The 22,118-nt window shown below is 44.7% G+C and overlaps 2 protein-coding genes across 5 annotated transcripts in view; both read left to right on the plus strand.

The window, feature by feature from the left end:
* Window positions 1–4,111, plus strand: part of LOC139416930 (matrix metalloproteinase-9-like) — an 8,877-nt gene extending 4,766 nt beyond the window's left edge. Inside the window, exons 8-13 of the mRNA XM_071166113.1 lie at window positions 1–50; window positions 531–723; window positions 2,005–2,144; window positions 2,462–2,612; window positions 2,956–3,059; window positions 3,344–4,111. The exon at window positions 1–50 is cut by the window's left edge and continues 106 nt beyond it. Of these exons, the coding sequence (XP_071022214.1) occupies window positions 1–50; window positions 531–723; window positions 2,005–2,144; window positions 2,462–2,612; window positions 2,956–3,059; window positions 3,344–3,453 (748 nt within the window). The 3' untranslated portion in view covers window positions 3,454–4,111. The remainder of the gene's footprint in view (window positions 51–530; window positions 724–2,004; window positions 2,145–2,461; window positions 2,613–2,955; window positions 3,060–3,343) is intronic.
* Window positions 4,112–5,595: 1,484 nt separating this feature from the next.
* Window positions 5,596–22,118, plus strand: part of LOC139416929 (zinc finger protein 335) — a 38,040-nt gene continuing 21,517 nt past the window's right edge. For 3 of the 4 annotated variants that reach the window (XM_071166107.1, XM_071166108.1, XM_071166110.1), the window contains exons 1-12: window positions 5,608–5,707; window positions 6,953–7,192; window positions 8,237–8,377; window positions 9,227–9,365; window positions 9,612–9,695; window positions 10,642–10,758; window positions 10,887–11,032; window positions 11,286–12,393; window positions 13,522–13,671; window positions 15,562–15,732; window positions 15,944–16,202; window positions 17,092–17,266. In XM_071166107.1, coding sequence (XP_071022208.1) covers window positions 6,953–7,192; window positions 8,237–8,377; window positions 9,227–9,365; window positions 9,612–9,695; window positions 10,642–10,758; window positions 10,887–11,032; window positions 11,286–12,393; window positions 13,522–13,671; window positions 15,562–15,732; window positions 15,944–16,202; window positions 17,092–17,266 — 2,730 coding nt within the window. In that variant the 5' untranslated portion in view covers window positions 5,608–5,707. Of the gene's footprint in view, window positions 5,708–6,952; window positions 7,193–8,236; window positions 8,378–9,226; window positions 9,366–9,611; window positions 9,696–10,641; window positions 10,759–10,886; window positions 11,033–11,285; window positions 12,394–13,521; window positions 13,672–15,561; window positions 15,733–15,943; window positions 16,203–17,091; window positions 17,267–22,118 lie in introns of all 4 variants that reach the window. The other variant, XM_071166109.1, reaches the window with a different exon arrangement.

The raw sequence follows: 22,118 nt of genomic DNA on the forward strand, positions 1-22,118 counted from the left end.
AGACTTCTCCCTGCATAAAGATGATGTTGAAGGCATTCACTATCTCTATGGTATGATATTATCACCATGTGACGTGATTAGAAAAGGCATTTTCACTGTATTTGAAACTTGATTATGCAATATCACTAGTCAGGGTCCTAGATCTGTTTGTGCTGTCTTGAGTGACACACAGACCTCCCGCTGGGCACATACGTCAGTTTAACTTCTAGCTTTGATTTACATCTAACTGTGAATTCAACGTGAAATCAACAGCAAATGTCACCATGTCATTAGATTTAGGTTAAAAATGCCCATTGTTGATTTTCTGCAAATCCGATCAGTTTTCCACATTGACATGTCATCACATACATTTTTGGGGGGCGGGTGGGCTGGTGTCATGTGATCATACAGGATACACAACATACAGACAACAACGTAGCATTTCCCCTATATCACTACGGAGACCAGATGGCAATGGAACAAAAAATGACTATAGTTAAGTGTTGTTCATTTCATTTCATTGCATGAATTTCTAATATCTTCCCACCCAGGGTCCAAGACAGGCCCTGACCCCATCCCCACCATTCCTTCTCCTGGCCCTGATCCCAAGCCTGACACCACTACCACTAAGTCCACTACCACTACCACCACACACCCTGTGGACCCATCCCAGAGCCCCTGCCAGATTAACAAATTCGACACCATCACAGAAATTGATGGAGACCTGCACTTCTTCAAAGATGGGTGAGCAACCTTTACACTAGAATAAAAAAAAAAGGTTTCTTTGCGGTTCAACACTGCAACCTTTTTTAGGGCTGTGACGTTAAATGGGTGTGTGCTCCTTTAAGAGCGCACAAGAGTTCAAATCAAATCAAATTGTATTTGTCACATGAGCCGAATACAACAGGTGTAGTAGACCTTACAGTGAAATGCTTACTTACAAGCCCTTAACCAACAATGCAGTTAAGAAAATACCTAAAAAATTAAATCAATAAGAATAACAAATAATTAAAGAGCAGCAGTAAATAACAATAGCGATGCATAGATAATAACAGAGACTAGCAGCAGCACGGGGGGGGGGGGGGGGGGGGCAAACTGTTTGGGTATCCATTTGATTAGCTGTTCAGGAGTCTTGTGGTTTGGGGGGGTAGAAGCTGTTTAGAAGACTCTTGGACCTAGACTTGGCGCTCCGGTACCGCTTACTGTGCGGTAGCAGAGAGAACAGTCTATGACTAGGGTGGCTGGGATCTTGGACAATTTTTTTATGGGCAAATGGAGAGATACCCAGAGAGAGAAACATAATAGTTATGGGCTAAGGGAGATATAACCAGAGAGAGAAACAGGATAGAGTTACGTGCTTCTACACCTGCATTGCTTGCTGTTTGGGGTTTTAGGCTGGGTTTCTGTACAGCACTTTGAGATATCAGCTGATGTACGAAGGGCTATATAAATAAATTTGATTTGATTTGATGGGCTAAGGGAGATATAACCAGAGAGAGAAACAGGATAGAATTATGAGATAAGGGAGAGATAACCAGAGAGAGAAGCAGGATAGAGTTAACCAGAGAGAGAAACAAGATAGAGTTATGGGCTAATGGAGAGATAACCAGAGAGAGAAACAGGAGAGAGAACCAGAGAGAGAAACAGGAGAGAGAACCAGAGAGAGAAACAGGATAGAGTTATGGGCTAATGGAGAGATAACCAGAGAGAGAAACAGGAGAGAGAACCAGAGAGAGAAACAGGATAGAGTTATGGGCTAATGGAGAGATAACCAGAGAGATAAACAGGAAGTTTACAGGACAGAATGCAACTAAAGAAGCTTCACATATTTCTCCCGCTGGAGTCCCCTCTTACTACTAAGCACAGCTACACCACAACGACCATTAGAGCTAATGAACACTTGTTGGTTCTTTCTAGAAACCATTTCTTCTAACAGTGTAGCCCATTATCTTACAATGTAAATAATAGCGTTGAAATGTAGCTAAATTCATAATTGTGATGTTTTTTTTTTGCTGAATCCAATAGGCAATATTGGAGGATGTCGAGCAAGACTGATGGTGGCCTGGAGGGTCCGTTCTCCATGTCAAAGAGGTGGCCGGCTGTGCCAGTCGTCGTTGACACGGCCTTCGAGGACCTTGCGACCAAGAAAATCTACTTCTTCTCAGGTAAACAGAATATACACACACACCATTTTTTTTTATTTAACTAGGCAAGTCAGTTAAGAACAAATTCTTACTTACAATGACGGCCCAGGAACAGTGGGTTAAACTGCCTTGTTCTGGAGAAGAACAACTGATTTTTACCTTGTCAGTTTGGGGATTCAATCTAGCAACCTTTCGGGTACTGGCCCAATGCTCTAACCACTAGGCTACCCTGCCGCCCCTACACTCTAACCACTAGGCTACCTGCCGCCCCTACACTCTAACCACTAGGCTCCCTGCCGGCCCACATCACTCTAACCTTTGTCTCTGTTTTCCCACAGGCACCAGGTTCTGGGTGTATACAGGACAGAGTGTCCTGGGACCCCGCAGCATTGAGAAACTGGGTCTGTCCTCCACTGTAGAGAAGGTGGAGGGAGCACTGCAGAGAGGGAAAGGCAAGGTGCTCCTCTTCAGTGGAGAGAACTACTGGAGGTGAGTCAATCCCGAGTTCACATGGGAGGACTGGGTGCTGAGATAAGGTTCTGGGTTCAAGTTTCGAAGGGATCACACGCATACTAGAAATGTATGCATTGACTGTATTGTAAATTGCTTTGGATTAAAAGTGACGGTATTGTAAATTGCTTTGGATTAGAAGTGACTGCTAAGTGGCAGAATATAATATTATTAGCTGTATCATTTCATACAGCTAAACAACCTCCAAACGTAACTGGAAGTGGATCAGAAGAACTCAATGGAGGATTAGATGTATAACTATTTAAGTGTATCTGTAGGTCTGTGTCGTAATAACCAAACCAAATGTGTCTGATCCTTACAGGCTGGATGTGGAGGGCCAGAAAATCGACACGGGATATCCTCGCTTCACAGACCTGGTCTTTGGAGGAGTTCCCCTCGATTCCCACGATGTGTTCCAATTCAAGGGTAAATATTCAACTATATTTCTCCACTCACACCCTAGGCTTTTTGATAAGAAACAGCATAAGTATTGCAGCAAACTGACAAGTTTATACTTTTGATAAAGGGAATGACATGGATTAGTCCAGTTCTTAATTAAAGGGGATCCTTATTTGTAATGGGGATGCTCAGCCAGCCTCCTGTAATTGGAACCATGGCAACAAGACACTTCACACTGCTGTGTACCATTGTGTGTACTAAACACACAACACGTGAAAGAAGATTAATCCTTGTGATTGTTTGTATTGTAGGCAACTCCTACTTCTGCCGGGATAGTTTCTACTGGCGAATGAACTCCAACAGACAGGTGGACCGTGTGGGATACGTGAAGTACGATCTCCTGAACTGCAGTGGCTCTTAACTATGGGGGCTGAAGATTGAAGAACCCTTTCAATAGGGCCTCTTAGAGTAGGGTCCCATATCTGTTTGTTGCCGTCTTGCCAACTTATATATTTAAATTGAAAGTAATTTAGCACACTCTTATCCAGAGCGACTTGAGAATGACGGCGAGTGTCTTGCGGTACGGTTTGTGTTTATGCAGTACCTTTTGGAAAGTTGAAAGGTCACCCCAAAGCTTGTGTTTTGTAAAATGATTGGCCACCTTCCATGTACCAACAGTAGAATGGGTACTTTCCTTCAAACGGCGTGTGAGTTAACAGGTTCCTGTCATTTAACCTTGACTAGGGTCCAGAGAGATATAACCACAGCCCTGAAATAACCACAGCTCCAGCAGAATCGATTCAAAATCTGTTGTGGCTTTCACCTGTCTCCCTGGCACAGATATTTTGGATGAGACATGAATTTATATTTATTTATATTGCTCTTCAGTTTTATTTTTGTGTTCAACAATACAATGTGTTTATTTAGAGTTATTTTTAATATTTTTGAACTGGCTCAAAAGCCAAGTATTTTGCACTGAATGGCACGCCATGGTCTCTCTCACTTAAGTTATTTTAGTATGTAAATCAATGTTTTGTAGTAAAACAGAACTGAAAATTCAATAAACAAATAGCACTTCATTATCAGTCCTTGTCTATGTCACCATGTAGCTAGCTAATCATCTTGTGCAGCCGTCTTCCACAATGAGGCTCCGCATAAACTACACAACAAAACTATAAACGAAACATGTAAAGTGTTGGTCCCATGTTTCATGAGCTGAAAGAAAAATCTGCGGACATTGTCCATACACACAAAAGCTTATTTCTCACATTTTGTGCACAAATTTTGACATCCGTTACTGAGCATTTCCCCTTTGCCAAGATAATCCATCCACCTGACAGGTGTGGCATATCAAGAAGCTGATTAAACACCATGATCATTACACATGTGCACCTTGTGCTGGGGACAATCAAATTTTAATTTCTCTACCATAAACCTCCTCAAGTCATTTTAGAGATTTTGGCAGTACGTCCAAGCCGACCTCACAACCACAGACCGTGTGTATGACATTGTACGGGTGAGCGGTTTGCTGATGTCAACGTTGTGAACAGAGTGCCCCGTGATGGCGGTGGGGTTATGGTATGGGCAGGCATAGGCTACAGACAATAAAATTGCATTTTATCAATGGCAATTTGAATGCACAGAGATACAGTGGAAAGATCCTGAGGCCGATTGTCGTACCATTCATCCGCCGCCATCACCTCATGTTTCAGCATGATAATGCATGGCCCTATGTCGCAAGAATCTGCACACAACTCCTGGAATCTGAAAATGTCCCAGTTCTTCCATGGCCTGCATACTCAGACATGTCACCCATTGAGTATGTTTGGGATGCTCTGGATCGACGTGTACGACAGCATGTTCCAGTTCCCGCTAATATTCAGCATCTTCACACAGCCATTGAAAAGGTGTGGGACAACATTTCACAATCAACAGCCTGATCAACTCTATGGAGATGTGCTGCGCGAGGCAAATGGTGGTCACACCAGATACTGATTGGTTCTGAGCCACGCCCCTACTTTTTTTTTGTATCTGTTTTCCCAGTCATGTGACATCCATAGATTAGGGTTTACGAATATATTACAAGTGACTGATTTCCTTATATGAACTGTAACTCAGTAAAATCTTTTGAAATAGAGCTATGGCTGTTTTTTTATTTTATTCCACACAGCAGAGCCAGAGAGACTGAGCCAAACATCCAGCGTTATTAGCCACTGCCAGTATGTAAATAGATACATTGTATCATCTAACCAAACATCAAGCTACTATTTCCAACTATAGTAGAACATTTTACAGCCATAACTACTGATTTTCCGAAACATTGCAGCATGTTCGCGCTACAATTAACAACTACGCCCAGCACGACGCTCGTTGGTAAATTATCTAATACGTCTTCATCTGGAAACACTAGTCCTGTAATTTGCCATACGGTGCTCTATTGAAACTAACAAGATTTAAGACCTGCCATTAATATCATGAAAAAAAAACAAGGAGCTCATTTTAAAACAGCTTCCACTTTTCAGCAAAACAGAGAAATAAGATCCGGTCGGTCAAACAGGAAGTGAGGAGATACTGATGGCGCCCGACTAGAATGGAGGAGCAATTATCGCGTACAACTTCTTATACAGTTTTGTCGTGTCTACTAAGTCATAAACAAATTCAACTCGCAATACACAGTAAGTAAAAATCTCAAGGAATCTCGTGTTATATAGATACATTAATAAAATTTTCTTCAGGGACGGACGTTGGACGGTCTGTTTTTTTTTTACTGAGGCCCTCGAGGTCCCTCCGCCTTAGTAGGTTTTAGAATGCCTGAATGCAAAAACGTGGGCTCGCAGAGCAGGCAGGAGAGAGGGCAGCTAGGCCTGTTGAAATCCATAAAGATGGGTCGTTGCTAGCTCACACGCTGAACTCAAGTTGTGTTTAGTTAGAGTTGTCAACATACACAAATAAACAATAAGGACTGTTTGCGCTATTATTTCAACCACGAAATATATAACTATGCCACTGACCTTGTTGCATGTTGATGTGCAACCTCACGTCAGCAGCTTTATTAGCAGGATCTGAACGGCTTGTCCGAGAGCCTTGTTGTCTTCCCAGAAAAACTATTATTACTAGTTTAGCTACTAGATAGTATATTTGCCTCTAAAGGTCACCAATGTGCTGTCTAAGTGCAAAGAAGAACGAAACCACGTCCAGTGCAACTTAACATTTACAGTTAGCGATGAAGCTAGCAAGCTCTCCAATACAGTGTTCCATCTAGTGTCAGTAATATTTACCTCTACACTGACTTCTCTAATGAACCTCAGAAATGCTACTCTACAGAAACTCCTTAAACTTATTTGCAATAATCTGCAATTCACACAATCAATATCCAATAAAAGGTACACACATTTTGTGTAAAAGCACACTAATGAAATAGTATGAAAGTTAAACTGGTATCCATCATCATGTCTCAGTCTCAATAATGTCTCTGTAGTGTGGCATTGCATCTTAGTGCTAGAGGCATCACTACAGACCCTGGTTCGATTCCAGGCTGTAACACAACCGGCCGTGATTGGGAGTCCCACCGGGGCGGTGCACAATTGGCCCAGCGTTGTGTAGGTTAGGGTTTGGCATGATGTTGACAATACCAAGGTTGTGGGTTTGATTCCCTCACACTGAACATGTGCCACTCATAAGTCCCGTGTGTCTCAGTTGGTAAAGTATGGTGTTTGCAATGCCAGGGTTGTGGCCTTGATTCCCCACTGGGGACCGGTATGAAAATGAACATACTCACTACTGTATATTGCTCTGGATAAGAGCGTCTACTAAATTACTAAAACAAAAATATTTTTTGGGGGGGAGGGAACTGATGTTCCCTCTGGGGAAAATGCAGTTCTATTCTTGAAGCGTAATGACCATATTATTTTCTATGCTAGATGGAAGGGGAGATAGAGGTGGAGAGCAGCAGTGATGTGGGTCCGTCGGGGTCCGGGATGGAGGAGCCGTCGGAGAGCGGTATGGGCATGGAGTCGTCGGAGGCCATGTCTGCAGACAGCAGCGACGCAGCGGCACCACACGCCTCACGCCACCACAGCCAGCACCGCCATGGGCACGGTCACCATGGCCAGGCCCCAGAGTCAGACTGCCATGTGGGACAAAGCTCAGAGGGTATCCCGGTAAGAACAGCACCACTATGTGAACTGTTCAGAATCCTCAAACTTTATTGGTATTCAACATCAAATCAAATTGTATTCGTTACATGCACATGCTTGGTAAACAACGGGTGTGGACTAACAGGGAAATGCTTACTTACGGGCCCTTCCCAACAATGCAGTGAAAGAAAATAGAGAAATAATAGAAAAGTAAAACATTGATACACAACGTGTAACTATAACTTGACTATATACACAGGGTACCAGTACAGAGTCGATGTGCAGGGATATGAGGTAAATGAGGTACATATAACTAGGAGTACATTGACAGATAGTAAACAGTAGCAGCAGTGTATGTGATGAGTCACAAAAAGTTTGTGCAAAAAGGGTCAATGCAGATAGTTAACCAAATAGCTAACCTAACAACTATTAGCAGTCTTATGGCTTGGGGGGTAGAAGCTGTTCAGGGTCCTGTTGGTTCCAGACTTGGAACCAACAGGACCAGACTTGCGGAGTCTGGAGTTCCAGACTTGCGGAGAAAACAGTCTATGACTTGGCTGAAGTCTGCAACAATTTTTAGGGCCTTCCTCTGACACCGCCAGGTATAGAGGTCCTGGATGGCAGGAAGCTCGGCCCTAGTGATGTACTGGGCCATGCGCACTACCCTCTGTAGCGCCTTGCGGTCTGATGCCGAGCAGCTGCCATACCAGGAGGTGATGCAACCAGTCACGATGCTCTCAATGGTGCAGCTGTATAACTTTTTGAGTATCTGAGGACACATGCCAAATCTTTTCAGCCTCCTGAGGGGGAATAGGCTTTGTTGTGCTTTTTTCACAACTATGTTGGTGTGTTTGGACCATGATAGATCCTACAAGAGATAAAAACTTTTCATCTGTAATGGTAATACAAGGGAAGCCTGTGTGTTTGCGATGATAATCATAATACATTTTAATAAAGCGCTTTTCAAGAATCCAAAGACTGTTCAGTGTTTGAATGGCTCGGTAGGGTCTCTGGTAATACGTTTCAGTTAGTCTCCATCTCCCCTCACGCTTGTTTCTGTGTTTCCAGGCGTTCTTACCAGAGACCAGCTCCAGTACAGACGTCACCCACCACAGAGCCACCGTCCACCTCCCGGACTCCTCCTCTGTGGCCCAGTCCACCAGCGTCTCCACCGTAACCCAGTCCATCCTGGTGTCCGGGTCGGCCCAGGTGAGCATCTCTAATATTCAAGAGCACCCTGGTTGACCCCCATAGCCAGCCTAGGTACCGGCCGGCCTAGCTGCCGTACTAGCTACCGGCCGTACTAGCTACGAGCCGTATTTGACAGGCAACAGGTGGCAGCCCACGCCGGTCAACAGGCAGAGCTAACTGAGCTAGAGATAATATTTAACACTGCTTACTGCATTGCCAAAGGCGATGGCTTTTACCAAATTCAGACCCATGTTACTTACCCAGAAAAATTATGAATTACAAATCAACCCACTCGTATGGAAACGAGTGGTCTTCCGTTAAACATTATCGGCACCATAAAGGACACTATCCGGGAAGAGGGTTAGTGCTATCCGGGATCGTTGGGATGTCCCTACTCTAACCATAAAAGCAAGTCGTTTTTTTTTTAGCTTTTAGCTAGTCTTGTGATGCATTCTACATCAAAGCTAACAACTGATGACAATTTTAAGAATAATAGGGACAGTCATTTGCAGTTAAAAAAAAAAATATTTTCTGTGCTCCTTACTTTTTGAGTGTAGTATTACACTCATATTACTCATATTACATAGTATTACACTCATATTACATAGTATTACACTCGTATTACATAGTATTACACTCATATTACATAGTATTACATTCATATTACCTAGTATTACACTCATATTACATAGTATTACACTCATATTACATAGTATTACATTCATATTACCTAGTATTACACTCTCACTTGTCTTTTCTTCTTAACATTGATTTGGCTAATAGTTGTGTTGAATGTCACTGACTAAGTCGCTTTGGTATAAAAAAAAAAAGCGTCTGCTAAACGGCATACCGTATATTGTATTACAGGTGACAGTCCACTCCAGTGCAGTGGTGTCAGACTGCGGGGGCATGATGGTGTCAGACTGCACAGCCTCTACCTCCTCGGACCTGGGATCAGCCATAGACAAGATCATAGAGTCCACCATCGGACCTGACATCATGAACGGTGAGGGAATGAAAACCTTTGCCCACCCCTCCCCCAACGAAGGAAATTTGATTCCTAGTAATCATGAAAATATATATAGAACAATAGACACAAACGTAACAAACAATGTGAGTACAAATACACCATTCAGGTCAATTAAAACCTTTTTTTTTTTAAAGGACTTGAGTTGGTGTGATTCCTTTGTGGAGAACTGACCGTATGTAACCTGTCCATCACAGCCAATATCTATGCATCCTTGTTCTCCAGGATGTATAGCAGTGACCAGTGCAGAGGATGGAGCTGCAGAGACCAGCGAGGGGCAGTATTTAATACTACAAGGACCAGACGATGGTGAGCTTTTCTCTGAGGACTCTTTGGTATCGACTGTACCTGTTAGGTCTTCCAAGTAGCACACTATATTACAGCAGTGGGTTTGGAGCAGTGGTTCCCAAACGGGTTTAGAGCAGTGGTTCCCAAACGGGTTTGGAGCAGTGGTTGGTTCCCAAACGGGTTTAGAGCAGAGGTTCCCAAACGGGTTTGGAGCAGTGGTTGGTTCCCAAATGGGTTTAGAGCAGAGGTTCCCAAACGGGTTTGGAGCAGTGGTTGGTTCCCAAATGGGTTTAGAGCAGTGGTTCCCAAACGGGTTTGGAGCAGTGGTTGGTTCCCAAATGGGTTTAGAGCAGTGGTTCCCAAACGGGTTTGGAGCAGTGGTTGGTTCCCAAATGGGTTTAGAGTTTGGGAACCACTGTGGGAAAGGGTCGGCAGGGGGGGGTCGCAGGCGAAATTGGGTAGTGCATCATCATTTTTAACTTGTCAGAAATGTCTACATCAACTAGCCCATGTCAGCTAACATTTTTGAGCTAGGTTTTTTAGCCCATAGATTTTGTTATAATGTTTGAGTAACTCAAGTATCACATGAACACATAATACATGGCAAAAATGTGTATATTACAGGAATTATGTTTTAAAACGGCAACATTTTATCTGCACCCCATGACACATTTGTAGAATTTAAAGAAATGAGATTTAAACCTGATACATTTTCTCTCCGCCAACAAGAAGGGTAAACAGTTTGTGTCATGAACAGTGCTTGTGCCCATACAAATAGACGTGGCGTGTGCAGGGAGGGGGCGCCGGATGTTCCCCAATGCTGGAATGGGGGGGGGGGGGGTGTCTGAGTGCAATATGTTTTGGAAACTCTTATTTAGAGAACCAATGTTTCAGCAGCCAGTACGTTGTACATAGGAAAGTACATTTAGTTTTTTCTTGGGAACACAACATGCCTGTCTCTTTCCAGGGGCCCCTATGGTAGCCCACATGTCGTCCTCGGCTCTGTCCAGCCATCACCGCATCGCCATCGAGGCTCTGGGAGAGGGTCCTACCTCCACCTGTCACGACCAGGGGGACATGCAGGGTATGAAATATACAACCTATGCCAGTGTTTGGTCATTGTAATGTTTTTTTTTTTATGAAAGAAAAGCTTCATAAAGATTTCAAGTGAGTGCTGTCCCTTATTTGATTGATATGTTTATGACATGCAAGATAACCTGGATCCAGACCAGCCCTCTGGGAGTCACTCTCACTCCGGCCACTACCCAGACCATGAGGACCAGGACAACCAGCCTCAGCACTCACACGCGTCCCAGTACATGGAGTGTAGCGGTGGAGATGCAGACGGACCTGATCAGGTATGAGGGACAGACTTAGTTGAGTTTTTTTTTTTTTATAGCTTGGCCCTTTTTAAATCATTGATTTTATTGTTATTTTACACATCTTTTTTTATGTTCTGTTGTTGATGATTGTTTTATCTTCATCACCTTTATGACTTCTGTATTTTTTTTGGGGGGGTGAGGGTGGTATCTGTCATTCCATTGTTTTATGCCGGAGTGTGTTGTGATTTTTCAATGCATTTTAAATAAAGTTTAATTTTGTTTTAACCAGACTGGAGAGTCCTCCTCCTCGTATGTAGACGATGAGGAACCCGACCAGACACGTTCCTCCCGCTCCCTCGTCCGGTCCCGTTTCCCTGAGTACGGTATAGTCGACAACTCTGGCCAGGACCTAAGGGGGTACGTGGAGTGTAGTGGTAGCGGTGCCACCGACTCCAACCCCTCGTCCCCTGCCCGCCTACGACACACCCACTATATGGTGGACTGCAGCGCGGGGACGGGGGCGTACCTGGAGTGTGCCGGGGACGAGGAAGAGGATTCGATGCAGCACCACTCTCGGAGCCACATCGACAGCAGCAGCAGTGCTAACCATTCCCAGAATCACCAAACTATGTCTAACCACTCCCAGAGTCACCAAACTATGTCTAACCACTCCCAGAGTCACCAAACCCTGCGGCAGTATGTGGAGTCCGGGGCTGCGGTTGCAGATTCAGAGCAGCCCGGTTGTTCCAACTCCCACTCTCAGAGTCACCAAACCCTGCGGCAATATATGGAGTCTGGGGCTGCAGATTCGGAACAGCCACGATGTTACCAATACCAGGCTGAGGAAGGGCAAGGAGAGGACCCAGACCAGAACCAGGACCCAGACCAGCCACAGCACTCTGACCAGCAGCAGCCTCAGCACTCACACTACATGGAAACCACCAGCAGCAGCACTGGCCCAGAAGGCGAGGGTTCCACCACAGACCACCACCACCCCCAGGCAGACACCGCAGACTCGGGCTCAGCAGATCATCCAGAGGCTATGGAGTGTTCTGAGAGCCAGCCTGGCCCTTACATCAGTAGCAGTGGGACCTACTCCTACCACCCGGAGCCTGAGATGGAAGAGGCCCCTGAACCTACATGGTCCCCCAGTTTGGAGAGGCCTTCGAGGGGAGAGGAGGAGGAGGGCGGTGTGGTGGGGGGGTCTGGGGCTCCAGTCGTGGAGGAGGGGGCTGGGAGTGGACCAGGGGTCGCCGTCCCCCACACCATGGCTGAACTGGAGGAGATGATGGAGGTGGTGATCGTTCAGCAGTTTAAGTGCAAGATGTGTCCCTACAAGAGTGTCTCCAAAGACACCCTCATCAACCACATGAGAGACAGGCACTTCAAACCCACAGGTACAGTAGCCCCACCCCATCTAGAGAGAACTGAGAGACAGGCACTTCAAACCCACAGGTACAGTAGCCCCATCCCACCTAGAGAGAGCTGAGAGACAGGTACTTCAAACCCACAGGTACAGTAGCCCCATCCCACCTAGAGAGAGCTGAGAGACAGGTACTTCAAACCCACAGGTACTGTAGCCCCATCCCACCTAGAGAGAGCTGAGAGACAGGTACTTCAAAACCACAGGTACAGTAGCCCCATCCCACCTAGAGAGAGCTGAGAGACAGGTACTTCAAACCCACAGGTACTGTAGCCCCATCCCACCTAGAGAGAGCTGAGAGACAGGTACTTCAAACCCACAGGTACTGTAGCCCCATCCCACCTAGAGAGAGCTGAGAGACAGGTACTTCAAAACCACAGGTACAGTAGCCCCATCCCACCTAGAGAGAGCTGAGAGACAGGTACTTCAAACCCACAGGTACTGTAGCCCCATCCCACCTAGAGAGAGCTGAGAGACAGGTACTTCAAAACCACAGGTACAGTAGCCCCATCCCACCTAGAGAGAGCTGAGAGACAGGTACTTCAAAACCACAGGTACAGTAGCCCCATCCCACCTAGAGAGAGCTGAGAGACAGGTACTTCAAACCCACAGGTACTGTAGCCCCATCCCACCTAGACGGAAGAAAGACATAAACATATGATCGAACAAACTGTACTCATCATCCAAAAGGGGGAAATTATATTTGGACATAGTCTAGAGGCACAGGTTTCTTTTTTAAAAATTTAACCTTTTTATTTAACTAGGCAAGTCAGTTAAGAATAAATTCTTATTTACAATGACGGCCTACCCAGACCAAACCCTCTAACCCGGACGACGCTGGGCCAAGTGTGCGCTGCCCGATGGTGAGGTGAGGACAGAAACTAAATGAATTCGAATCGAACTTTATTGATCCTCAGCCTAATTAATTAGAATGAACCTTTTATTTATCCCCAGCTGAATTAATTGGAATTAAACGTTATTGATCCCCCAGAGGGAAAAAAAAATGGACTAATACAACCCTTTATCATTTATCAAACAAGCGCTCTGCCAAAGAGGAAGTTTGATTTGATTAGCTGATTGATAGTGTTTGTGTTACTTCCAGGTGGCCCCCCTCCTAAGAAGCGTGGTCGTGGTCGGCCCCGGCGTAGTGATACGTTGGCCCGTCAGCAGGCTGAGGTGAAACCAGAGCCCCAGCCTGAGGAGCCAGAGGACGATGACATCGTAGACGCTGGGGCCATCGATGACCCTGAAGGTACAGTCCGTGGAGATCCCTGTCATTTTAGATCAATTATTGTACTTTACAGAAATGCATTGTCGCTAGGCAAAAGCAGATAGTTACCCACTCACTCACTAACTCACTCATTCACTCACTCACTGATCCACTGTCATCACTTGCTCATCAACTATAGCTGTTGCTGTGACCATATTACTGCCACACTGACAGTCATGAGTCATGCCTGCAGTAAAATTGGTAATATCTTCTTATGCACTCTGGACAGTCAAAAGTTTGGACACACCTACTCATTCAAGGGTTTTTCTTTATTTGTTTGACTATTTTCTACATTTTAGAATAATACTGAAGACATCAAAACAATGAAATAACACACATGGAATCATGTAATAACCGAAAAAGTGTTAAAAAATATATTTTATATTTGAGATTCTTCAAAGTAGCCACCCTTAGCCTTGATGACAACTTTGCACACTCTTGGCATTCTCTCAACCAGCTTCATGAGGTGATTCCAGATATCTTTGGTACATTGGTCTAGCCTAAATTAAACAAATTCAGAGGTAGCCTACAATTATAGTTCATCTGTATTTGAGTTTGAATAGCCTAGTAATAGGTTATTCTTTTAAATATTTTCATAATTAATAGGCTGACACATTACCTTTAGCTACAGAATACAGTATCTCACCACTGTGCTCTCGAGTGGCGCAGCGGTCTAAACTGCATCTCAGTGCTAGAGGCGTCACTACAGACCCTGGTTTGATTCCAGGCTCTATTTCAACCGGCCGTGATTGGGAGTCCCATAGGGCGGCGCACAATTGGCCCAGCGTCGTCCGGGTTTGGCTGGTTTCCCAAATTAAGCACTGGAGGAACTACAGGAACAGGTTGGAGAGCCCATGGCATGCAGAGTTTGGGCAGAATATCACCTGTTGTGCTGCAAAATGACCAGAGTAGCCTACCCGACATGAGTGGAAAAACATACTGGCGGAGAAGTGGCTACAATTCCATTGCTTACAGGTGACATGTATTTTTGCTCCTTCCCCTGTTCCTTCCCATTTGATAACGGGCCATTCTAAATCCAAACTAATTCTACATATTAGTAAAGACCAGATTACATTGAGAATAGTCTGATGGGTGAAAATGATGATCACTTGATGAGAGAACAGCTGTGTAGCCTGAGGCAAGGAACAAGCTATTTATTTATTTTTTTACTTTCTCAATTCATTAACTGCCTTTGGTCGCATCTTGCAGCCCATATATGTGTTTATTTCTAAGACATTCTAAGGTTTGTATCATTCACAACTAAAGTTGCCAAATAACTCTGAATCTATCATATAAGACCTGTTTCAAATGATCACTTTAATGCTCAACGTAGCCACTTCATATGCACACTCACTCCGGGATGGGAAAAAATATCCTTTCCATTTTATTAAGCTAAGTTAAATTATATTCTTCTTAATATAAACTCATACAGTATAATGTGAAATAATGGCACTTATAAGCATATATTGTCTGCTAAATGAACAAGTCTACAGCCTATATAATGGGGCATAGACAGATAACACACAGTAGGCCAACTCATATTCTGTTCTCCGGAATAAAAAAAATATTAGACCTGCCTAAAATAAAAAATGGATTTATTGTGATAGTTTATATTGATTTATGTATTTAGATTTATTAGACTTTTTAAAATGTAGATGTTCCAAAGGTGCACATCAGCGGCTTGTAGCCAATGAGGAGGCCTGAAGATGCTAAACATGTTTATGCTTAATTAGCTGTCAATTACCGTGAGAATGGCAGTCTTTTCCATAACAATAACCGTCTGGAAAAAAAATGTAATGACCGCAGATCTGCGCCTAGGGGCTAGCAGTCGATTTGGGATTTACACACTCACTCTCCCCCCCCCCCCCCCAGAGGACAGTGACTATAACCCAGCAGATGAGGACTGTAGGGGCAGACAGCCTGCTCTCCTGCGACAACCTGTCCCCCCTCCCTGCTCCTCGTCCTCCTCCACAGACCGCCCCAGGCGCAGGGTGGGGCGACCCAGGAAGTTCACCTACACAGAGGGCAGCTACAACGGCAAGGGTGGGTATCATATATACTGCACAAATACTCATGCCATGCACCACCTCTGTTTTTCTGAATAATCTGTCCATTGTAATATGAAGGCTTTCTAGCTAAAAAGCTGGTGGGAAACCAACTGCAGGAAGAGAATGCCGTTTTGTCTTTCATTTGAATTATCTTATTCAATAGGTTTGCTATCAGGGCATGAACTTCTTGTTTTGGATGTATGCAGAGGCAGTAGCAGACGGGACGTCAAAGCCTAAGGGGAGTGTGGATCCTCAAGGCTCGGAGGAGGCCAGTTCCTCAGGCCTGGGAAACGGCCCAGGTCCCTTGGCCAATGGAAACACAGCGGAAGCCGGCATCAGCCAATCGGACTCTGAGAACAAAGACCCGTCGTCCAATGGGAGGCCAGAAGAGCTTTTCCCAAGGAAACGGGGTCGACCCTCCAAGCGGTTCATCAGAAAGAAATACAAGAAGTACATGAACCGCAAGTAAGACTCAGTTTCATATTATTACTGACACCTGGAGCGGCCTTTCTCACTGAGTCCTGTCAACAGCTATATACCCTTGTTGAAGTATTGGGAGGGCCCCAACTGTACTGGAAGTGAGCTGGCAAAAATATGTTTTATTTTCAAATGGTCCTTTTCCAGCAGATGTGATGAATGCAGTGCAGGTAGCTCAGCATTTCTCTGTAGTGTGAAAAAGGTATAACATTCTGTCAATAGATGTATCTGTAGGAAGAGCTCTCGCAACCAAACCATGACTACCTCATCCCCTGCATCCTCTAGATTGGTATTATAAGAGCTCTCGCAACCAAACCATGACTACCTCATCCCCTGCATCCTCTAGATTGGTATTATAAGAGCTCTCGCAACCAAACCATGACTACCTCATCCCCTGCATCCTCTAGATTGGTATTATAAGAGCTCTCGCAACCAAACCATGACTACCTCATCCCCTGCATCCTCTAGATTGGTATTATAAGAGCTCTCGCAACCAAACCATGACTACCTCATCCCCTGCATCCTCTAGATTGGTATTATAAGAGCTCTCGCAACCAAACCATGACTACCTCATCCCCTGCATCCTCTAGATTGGTATTATAAGAGCTCTCGCAACCAAACCATGACTACCTCATCCCCTGCATCCTCTAGATTGGTATTATAAGAGCTCTCGCAACCAAACCATGACTACCTCATCCCCTGCATCCTCTAGATTGGCATTATAAGAGCTCTCGCAACCAAACCATGACTACCTCATCCCCTGCATCCTCTAGATTGGTATTATAAGCTTGTCAGTCTTCTCTGCGTCATCCAGAGATATAAAATACTGTGTGAGCTATGAAGCTTTTAGGAACCTCTTCCCCGTCTGTTCTGTTAGGTACTGTAAGTCTCTGAAGCCGCTCCTGAGGCCTCACAGTTGTTGGATCTGCGGCTCTCGCTTCCTGTCCCAGGAGGACCTGCGGTTCCACGTTGACTCTCACCAAGGAAACGACCCAGAGTGCTTCAAATGCCTGCAGTGTAACTACCGCTGCAAACGATGGTCCTCGCTTAAGGTGAGTGGGCCGGGGCGTACAGTCAGACGGTCAGCCGGTCAGCCGGTCAGACGGTCAGCCGGTCAGACGGTCAGCCGGTCAGACGGTCAGCCAGTCAGACGGTCAGCCGGTCAGACGGTCAGACGGTCAGACGGTCAGCCGGTCAGACGGTCAGCCGGTCAGCCGGTCAGACGGTCAGACGGTCAGCCGGTCAGACGGTCAGCCGGTCAGACGGTCAGCCAGTCAGACGGTCAGCCGGTCAGACGGTCAGCCGGTCAGACGGTCAGCCGGTCAGACGGTCAGCCGGTCAGACGGTCAGACGGTCAGACGGTCAGCCGGTCAGACGGTCAGCCAGTCAGACGGTCAGCCGGTCAGACGGTCAGCCAGTCAGACGGTCAGACGGTCAGCCGGTCAGACGGTCAGCCAGTCAGACGGTCAGCCGGTCAGACGGTCAGACGGTCAGACGGTCAGACGGTCAGCCGGTCAGACGGTCAGACGGTCAGCCAGTCAGACGATCAGCCAGTCAGACGGTCAGCCGGTCAGACGGTCAGCCGGTCAGACGGTCAGCCGGTCAGACGGTCAGCCAGTCAGACGGTCAGCCAGTCAGACGGTCAGCCAGTCAGACGGTCAGCCGGTCAGTCAATTGTACAGTGCCTAGTGAAAGTTGTACAGTGCCTTGTACAGTTGTCATATTTTGCTGCCATAAAATGTTCTAATACCCATTGCTCGTGTTTCTTGGCCCAGGAAAGTCTCTTCTTCTTATAAAAAGGGACTCAATAGTTTTTTTTAATATACCCTACAGATCTACACAACCTGGTCCATATTTTCAAAGTGAAAGAAAAAAATATATATTTCAATTATTATAATTTTTTAAGCAAATTTTTTTTTTGTAACAAATTAGAAGCACCTTTGGTAACAAATTCTGCTGTAAGTCATTTTGAATAAGATTCGACCCACTCTGCACAACTCTTAGGGCAACATATATTCATTGTTTTTGTCAAAATCGCTCAAGCACAGTGCATTTGTTTGGGAATCATTGATGGACAACAATATTCAAATCTTGTTTATGATTTTCAAGCAGATTTAAGTCAGGACTGATACTGGACCATTCAGGAACACTCCACACCTCTTGGAAAGCCATTCTGGTGTGTCTTTGGCATTAAAATGTGTATAATTGTCCCACTGAGAAATAAACTCTATCCCAGGGTTTGGTTTTCAAAAGACTGAGGCATGTTTTCCTCTAACTTTTTACCTGGGTTTTGCTCCTTTCATATTTATTTTCATCCTGATAAACTCCCCAGAACCTGTCAGTAACAAACATACCCATAACATGATGCTGCCACCACATTACATGGAAATACAGAGGGTTTCACTCTGATGTGTTGGATTGGATTTATTTTAAGCCATGTTGTCTTGCAATATTGTTGCTAACATAATTCAATTTTATTTTAAATTTGATGCATGCTTCCTTCTTTTGACAGGAACTTGGTACTGGTACTTCCTGTCCTGTACTTCCTGTATATATCCATCTTAGTTTTACTCGTTATTGTTATTCCTCGTATCACTATTTTTTTAAATGAATAAGAAGTTTGTATCTTTATATTATTCCTAACTCATATCAATGACCTCGCTGCCGTGACCTCCACCATACCCCCATGACCTCCACCATACCTCCATGACCTCCACCATACCTCCATGACCTCCACCATACCTCCATGACCTCCACCATACCTCCATGACCTCCACCATACCTCCATGACCTCCACCATACCTCCATGACCTCCACCATACCTCCATGACCTCCACCATACCTCCATGACCTCCACCATACCTCCGTGACCTCCACCATACCTCCGTGACCTCCACCATACCTCCATGACCTCCACCATACCTCCATGACCTCCACCATACCTCCATGACCTCCACCATACCTCCATGACCTCCACCATACCTCCATGACCTCCACCATACCTCCGTGACCTCCACCATACCTCCGTGACCTCCACCATACCTCCATGACCTCCACCATACCTCCATGACCTCCACCATACCTCCCATTCTCTTTGCTGATGAAAACCAATTTGATTTTATCACACAATAATTTTTATTCACTAAAAATGTTCTGAATACTTCCAGATAAACAAATTATCTTTTAAATGTAAAAAAAAATCTAACTTTATTGTTTTCACTAGTAAGAATAATAAATATTGTATATAAAAAAATTTAAAAAGCCAGAATCTTAAAAGGTGGGAATGAAATGGAACTTGTCAAATCCACTAGATTCCTCTGAGTTTTAAGTGAGATCATAATCAATGTGTCTGCAGGAAATGTGAGGAAATCTGTTTGTATCATCTGAAAGATTAGTGGTTTGGTTCATCAGCCTTGTTTCTTAAATCTATACTAGAGCTTCTTTTACCCATCTCACATTTACTGTAATATTGTCTGTGCCAGAACATATGCCTTCTACTCATCGTACAAAATACATTTGTAAGACTAGCCACCTCCTCTAATTACCTGGCTCCATCTGCACCTTTGTTTAAGAAACTCAATATCTTGTCTATTTATGACATTAATGTACGCCAATTATGCACTTTCCTCTACGAATATTCATACCTCCCAGACAGTTTATCTAAACCCTTCAATGGATTCTTCCAGGTTAACACAAGACACTGCGATAACCTTCACCCTCCCCACTGCCGCACCTCACATAGTCAATTCTCTATCAAATACAGAGGAACCATATTCTGGAATTCTTATCTTCACATTTGCCAAAACATCATCATCCCTCAAAAACTTCAAGAGATGACTGGGGGTCAGCCTGATGTACCAAACTACTCAGTAATCTCCTCCATGAAGACTGGGGGTCAGCCTGATGTACCATACTACTCAGTAATCTCCTCAATGAAGACTGGGGGTCAGCTTGATGTACCATACTACTCAGTAATCTCCTCCATGAAGACTGGGGGTCAGCCTGATGTACCATACTACTCAGTAATCTCCTCGATGAAGACTGGGGGTCAGCTTGATGTACCATACTACTCAGTAATCTCCTCCATGAAGACTGGGGGTCAGCCTGATGTACCATACTACTCAGTAATCTCCTCCATGAAGACTGGGGGTCAGCCTGATGTACCATACTACTCAGTAATCTCCTCCATGAAGACTGGGGGTCAGCCAAGATGTACCATACTACTCAGTAATCTCCTCCATGAAGACTGGGGGTCAGCCTGATGTACCATACTACTCAGTAATCTCCTCCATGAAGACTGGGGGTCAGCCTGATGTACCATACTACTCAGTAATCTCCTCCATGAAGACTGGGGGTCAGCCTGATGTACCATACTACTCAGTAATCTCCTCCATGAAGACTGGGGGTCAGCCAAGATGTACCATACTACTCAGTAATCTCCTCCATGAAGACTGTGGGTCAGCCTGATGTACCATACTACTCAGTAATCTCCTCCATGAAGACTGGGGGTCAGCCTGATGTACCATACTACTCAGTAATCTCCTCCATGAAGACTGGGGGTCAGCCTGATGTACCATACTACTCAGTAATCTCCTCCATGAAGACTGGGGGTCAGCCTGATGTACCATACTACTCAGTAATCTCCTCCATGAAGACTGGGGGTCAGCCTGATGTACCATACTACTCAGTAATCTCCTCCATGAAGACTGGGGGTCAGCCTGATGTACCGTACTACTCAGTAATCTCCTCCATGAAGACTGGGGGTCAGCCTGATGTACCATACTACTCAGTAATCTCCTCCATGAAGACTGGGGGTCAGCCTGATGTACCATACTACTCAGTAATCTCCTCCATGAAGACTGGGGGTCAGCCTGATGTACCATACTACTCAGTAATCTCCTCCATGAAGACTGGGGGTCAGCCTGATGTACCATACTACTCAGTAATCTCCTCCATGAAGACTGGGGGTCAGCTTGATGAACCAAACTATTAAGTAATCTCTAACTCTCACACACTCGCATGCGCACACACACACATTTAAACAAAATAAATATATATATATTTTTTCCTGTGATTACTGATCATCAACTCCTTTTATATATTTTATAATTAGTAGGTTTTCTCATCTGTTTTAACAAACATGTTTTATTTTTATACCTATGTATTGTAATATAGTTTTGTGGTGTAGTTTTCATATAAGCCCTTGGGCTTCTAACCTGCACACTTATTTTTTTTGTTTATTTGAAGTTGTTTTTTATCTGTATTGTTGTCTATCACCTTGTTTTCTTTGGTGCAAACAAATAAATGTTATGGATATGTAATGTGGAAGCAACATCATGTTATGGGTATGCTTGTCACCGGCAGGGATTGGGGAGTTTGTCAGGATCAAAATAAATATGAAAGGAGTAAAGTCCATGGAAAGAGTTATACCAAAACCTAACTTTATTTATGTGGGACAATTACACAAATGTTAATGACAAAGACACAGCAGAATGTATTTCCAGGAGGTGTGGAGTGTTCCAGGAGTGTTCCAGGAGTTTTCCAGGAGGTGTGGAGTGTTCCAGGAGTGTTCCAGGGGGATACAGTCTGTCTTTACTTTAAATCCGTTTGAAAATCAGACACAGTTTGAATATTGCTGTCCATGAATGATTAAAAAAATAAAATGGCTGCCAAACGTGCTACCACCAAGTATTACCTCTGGGGTGTGAAGACATATGCCAGGGATCATCAACTAGATTCAGCCACAGGTCGCTACATTTTTTTGTGGGGGTGGTAATCCCTTAGATTATATTTTCTGTGCAAGGGGCGTGTAGACTTTCACTAGGCACTGTACGGCTGACTCATTCACTGACTGACTGGATTACTGACTGACTGACTGGATAACTGACTGACTGACTGGATTAC

The sequence above is a fragment of the Oncorhynchus clarkii genome, chromosome 9 (genome assembly GCF_045791955.1).
Source record: "Oncorhynchus clarkii lewisi isolate Uvic-CL-2024 chromosome 9, UVic_Ocla_1.0, whole genome shotgun sequence".
Taxonomy (NCBI): Eukaryota; Metazoa; Chordata; class Actinopteri; order Salmoniformes; family Salmonidae; genus Oncorhynchus; species Oncorhynchus clarkii.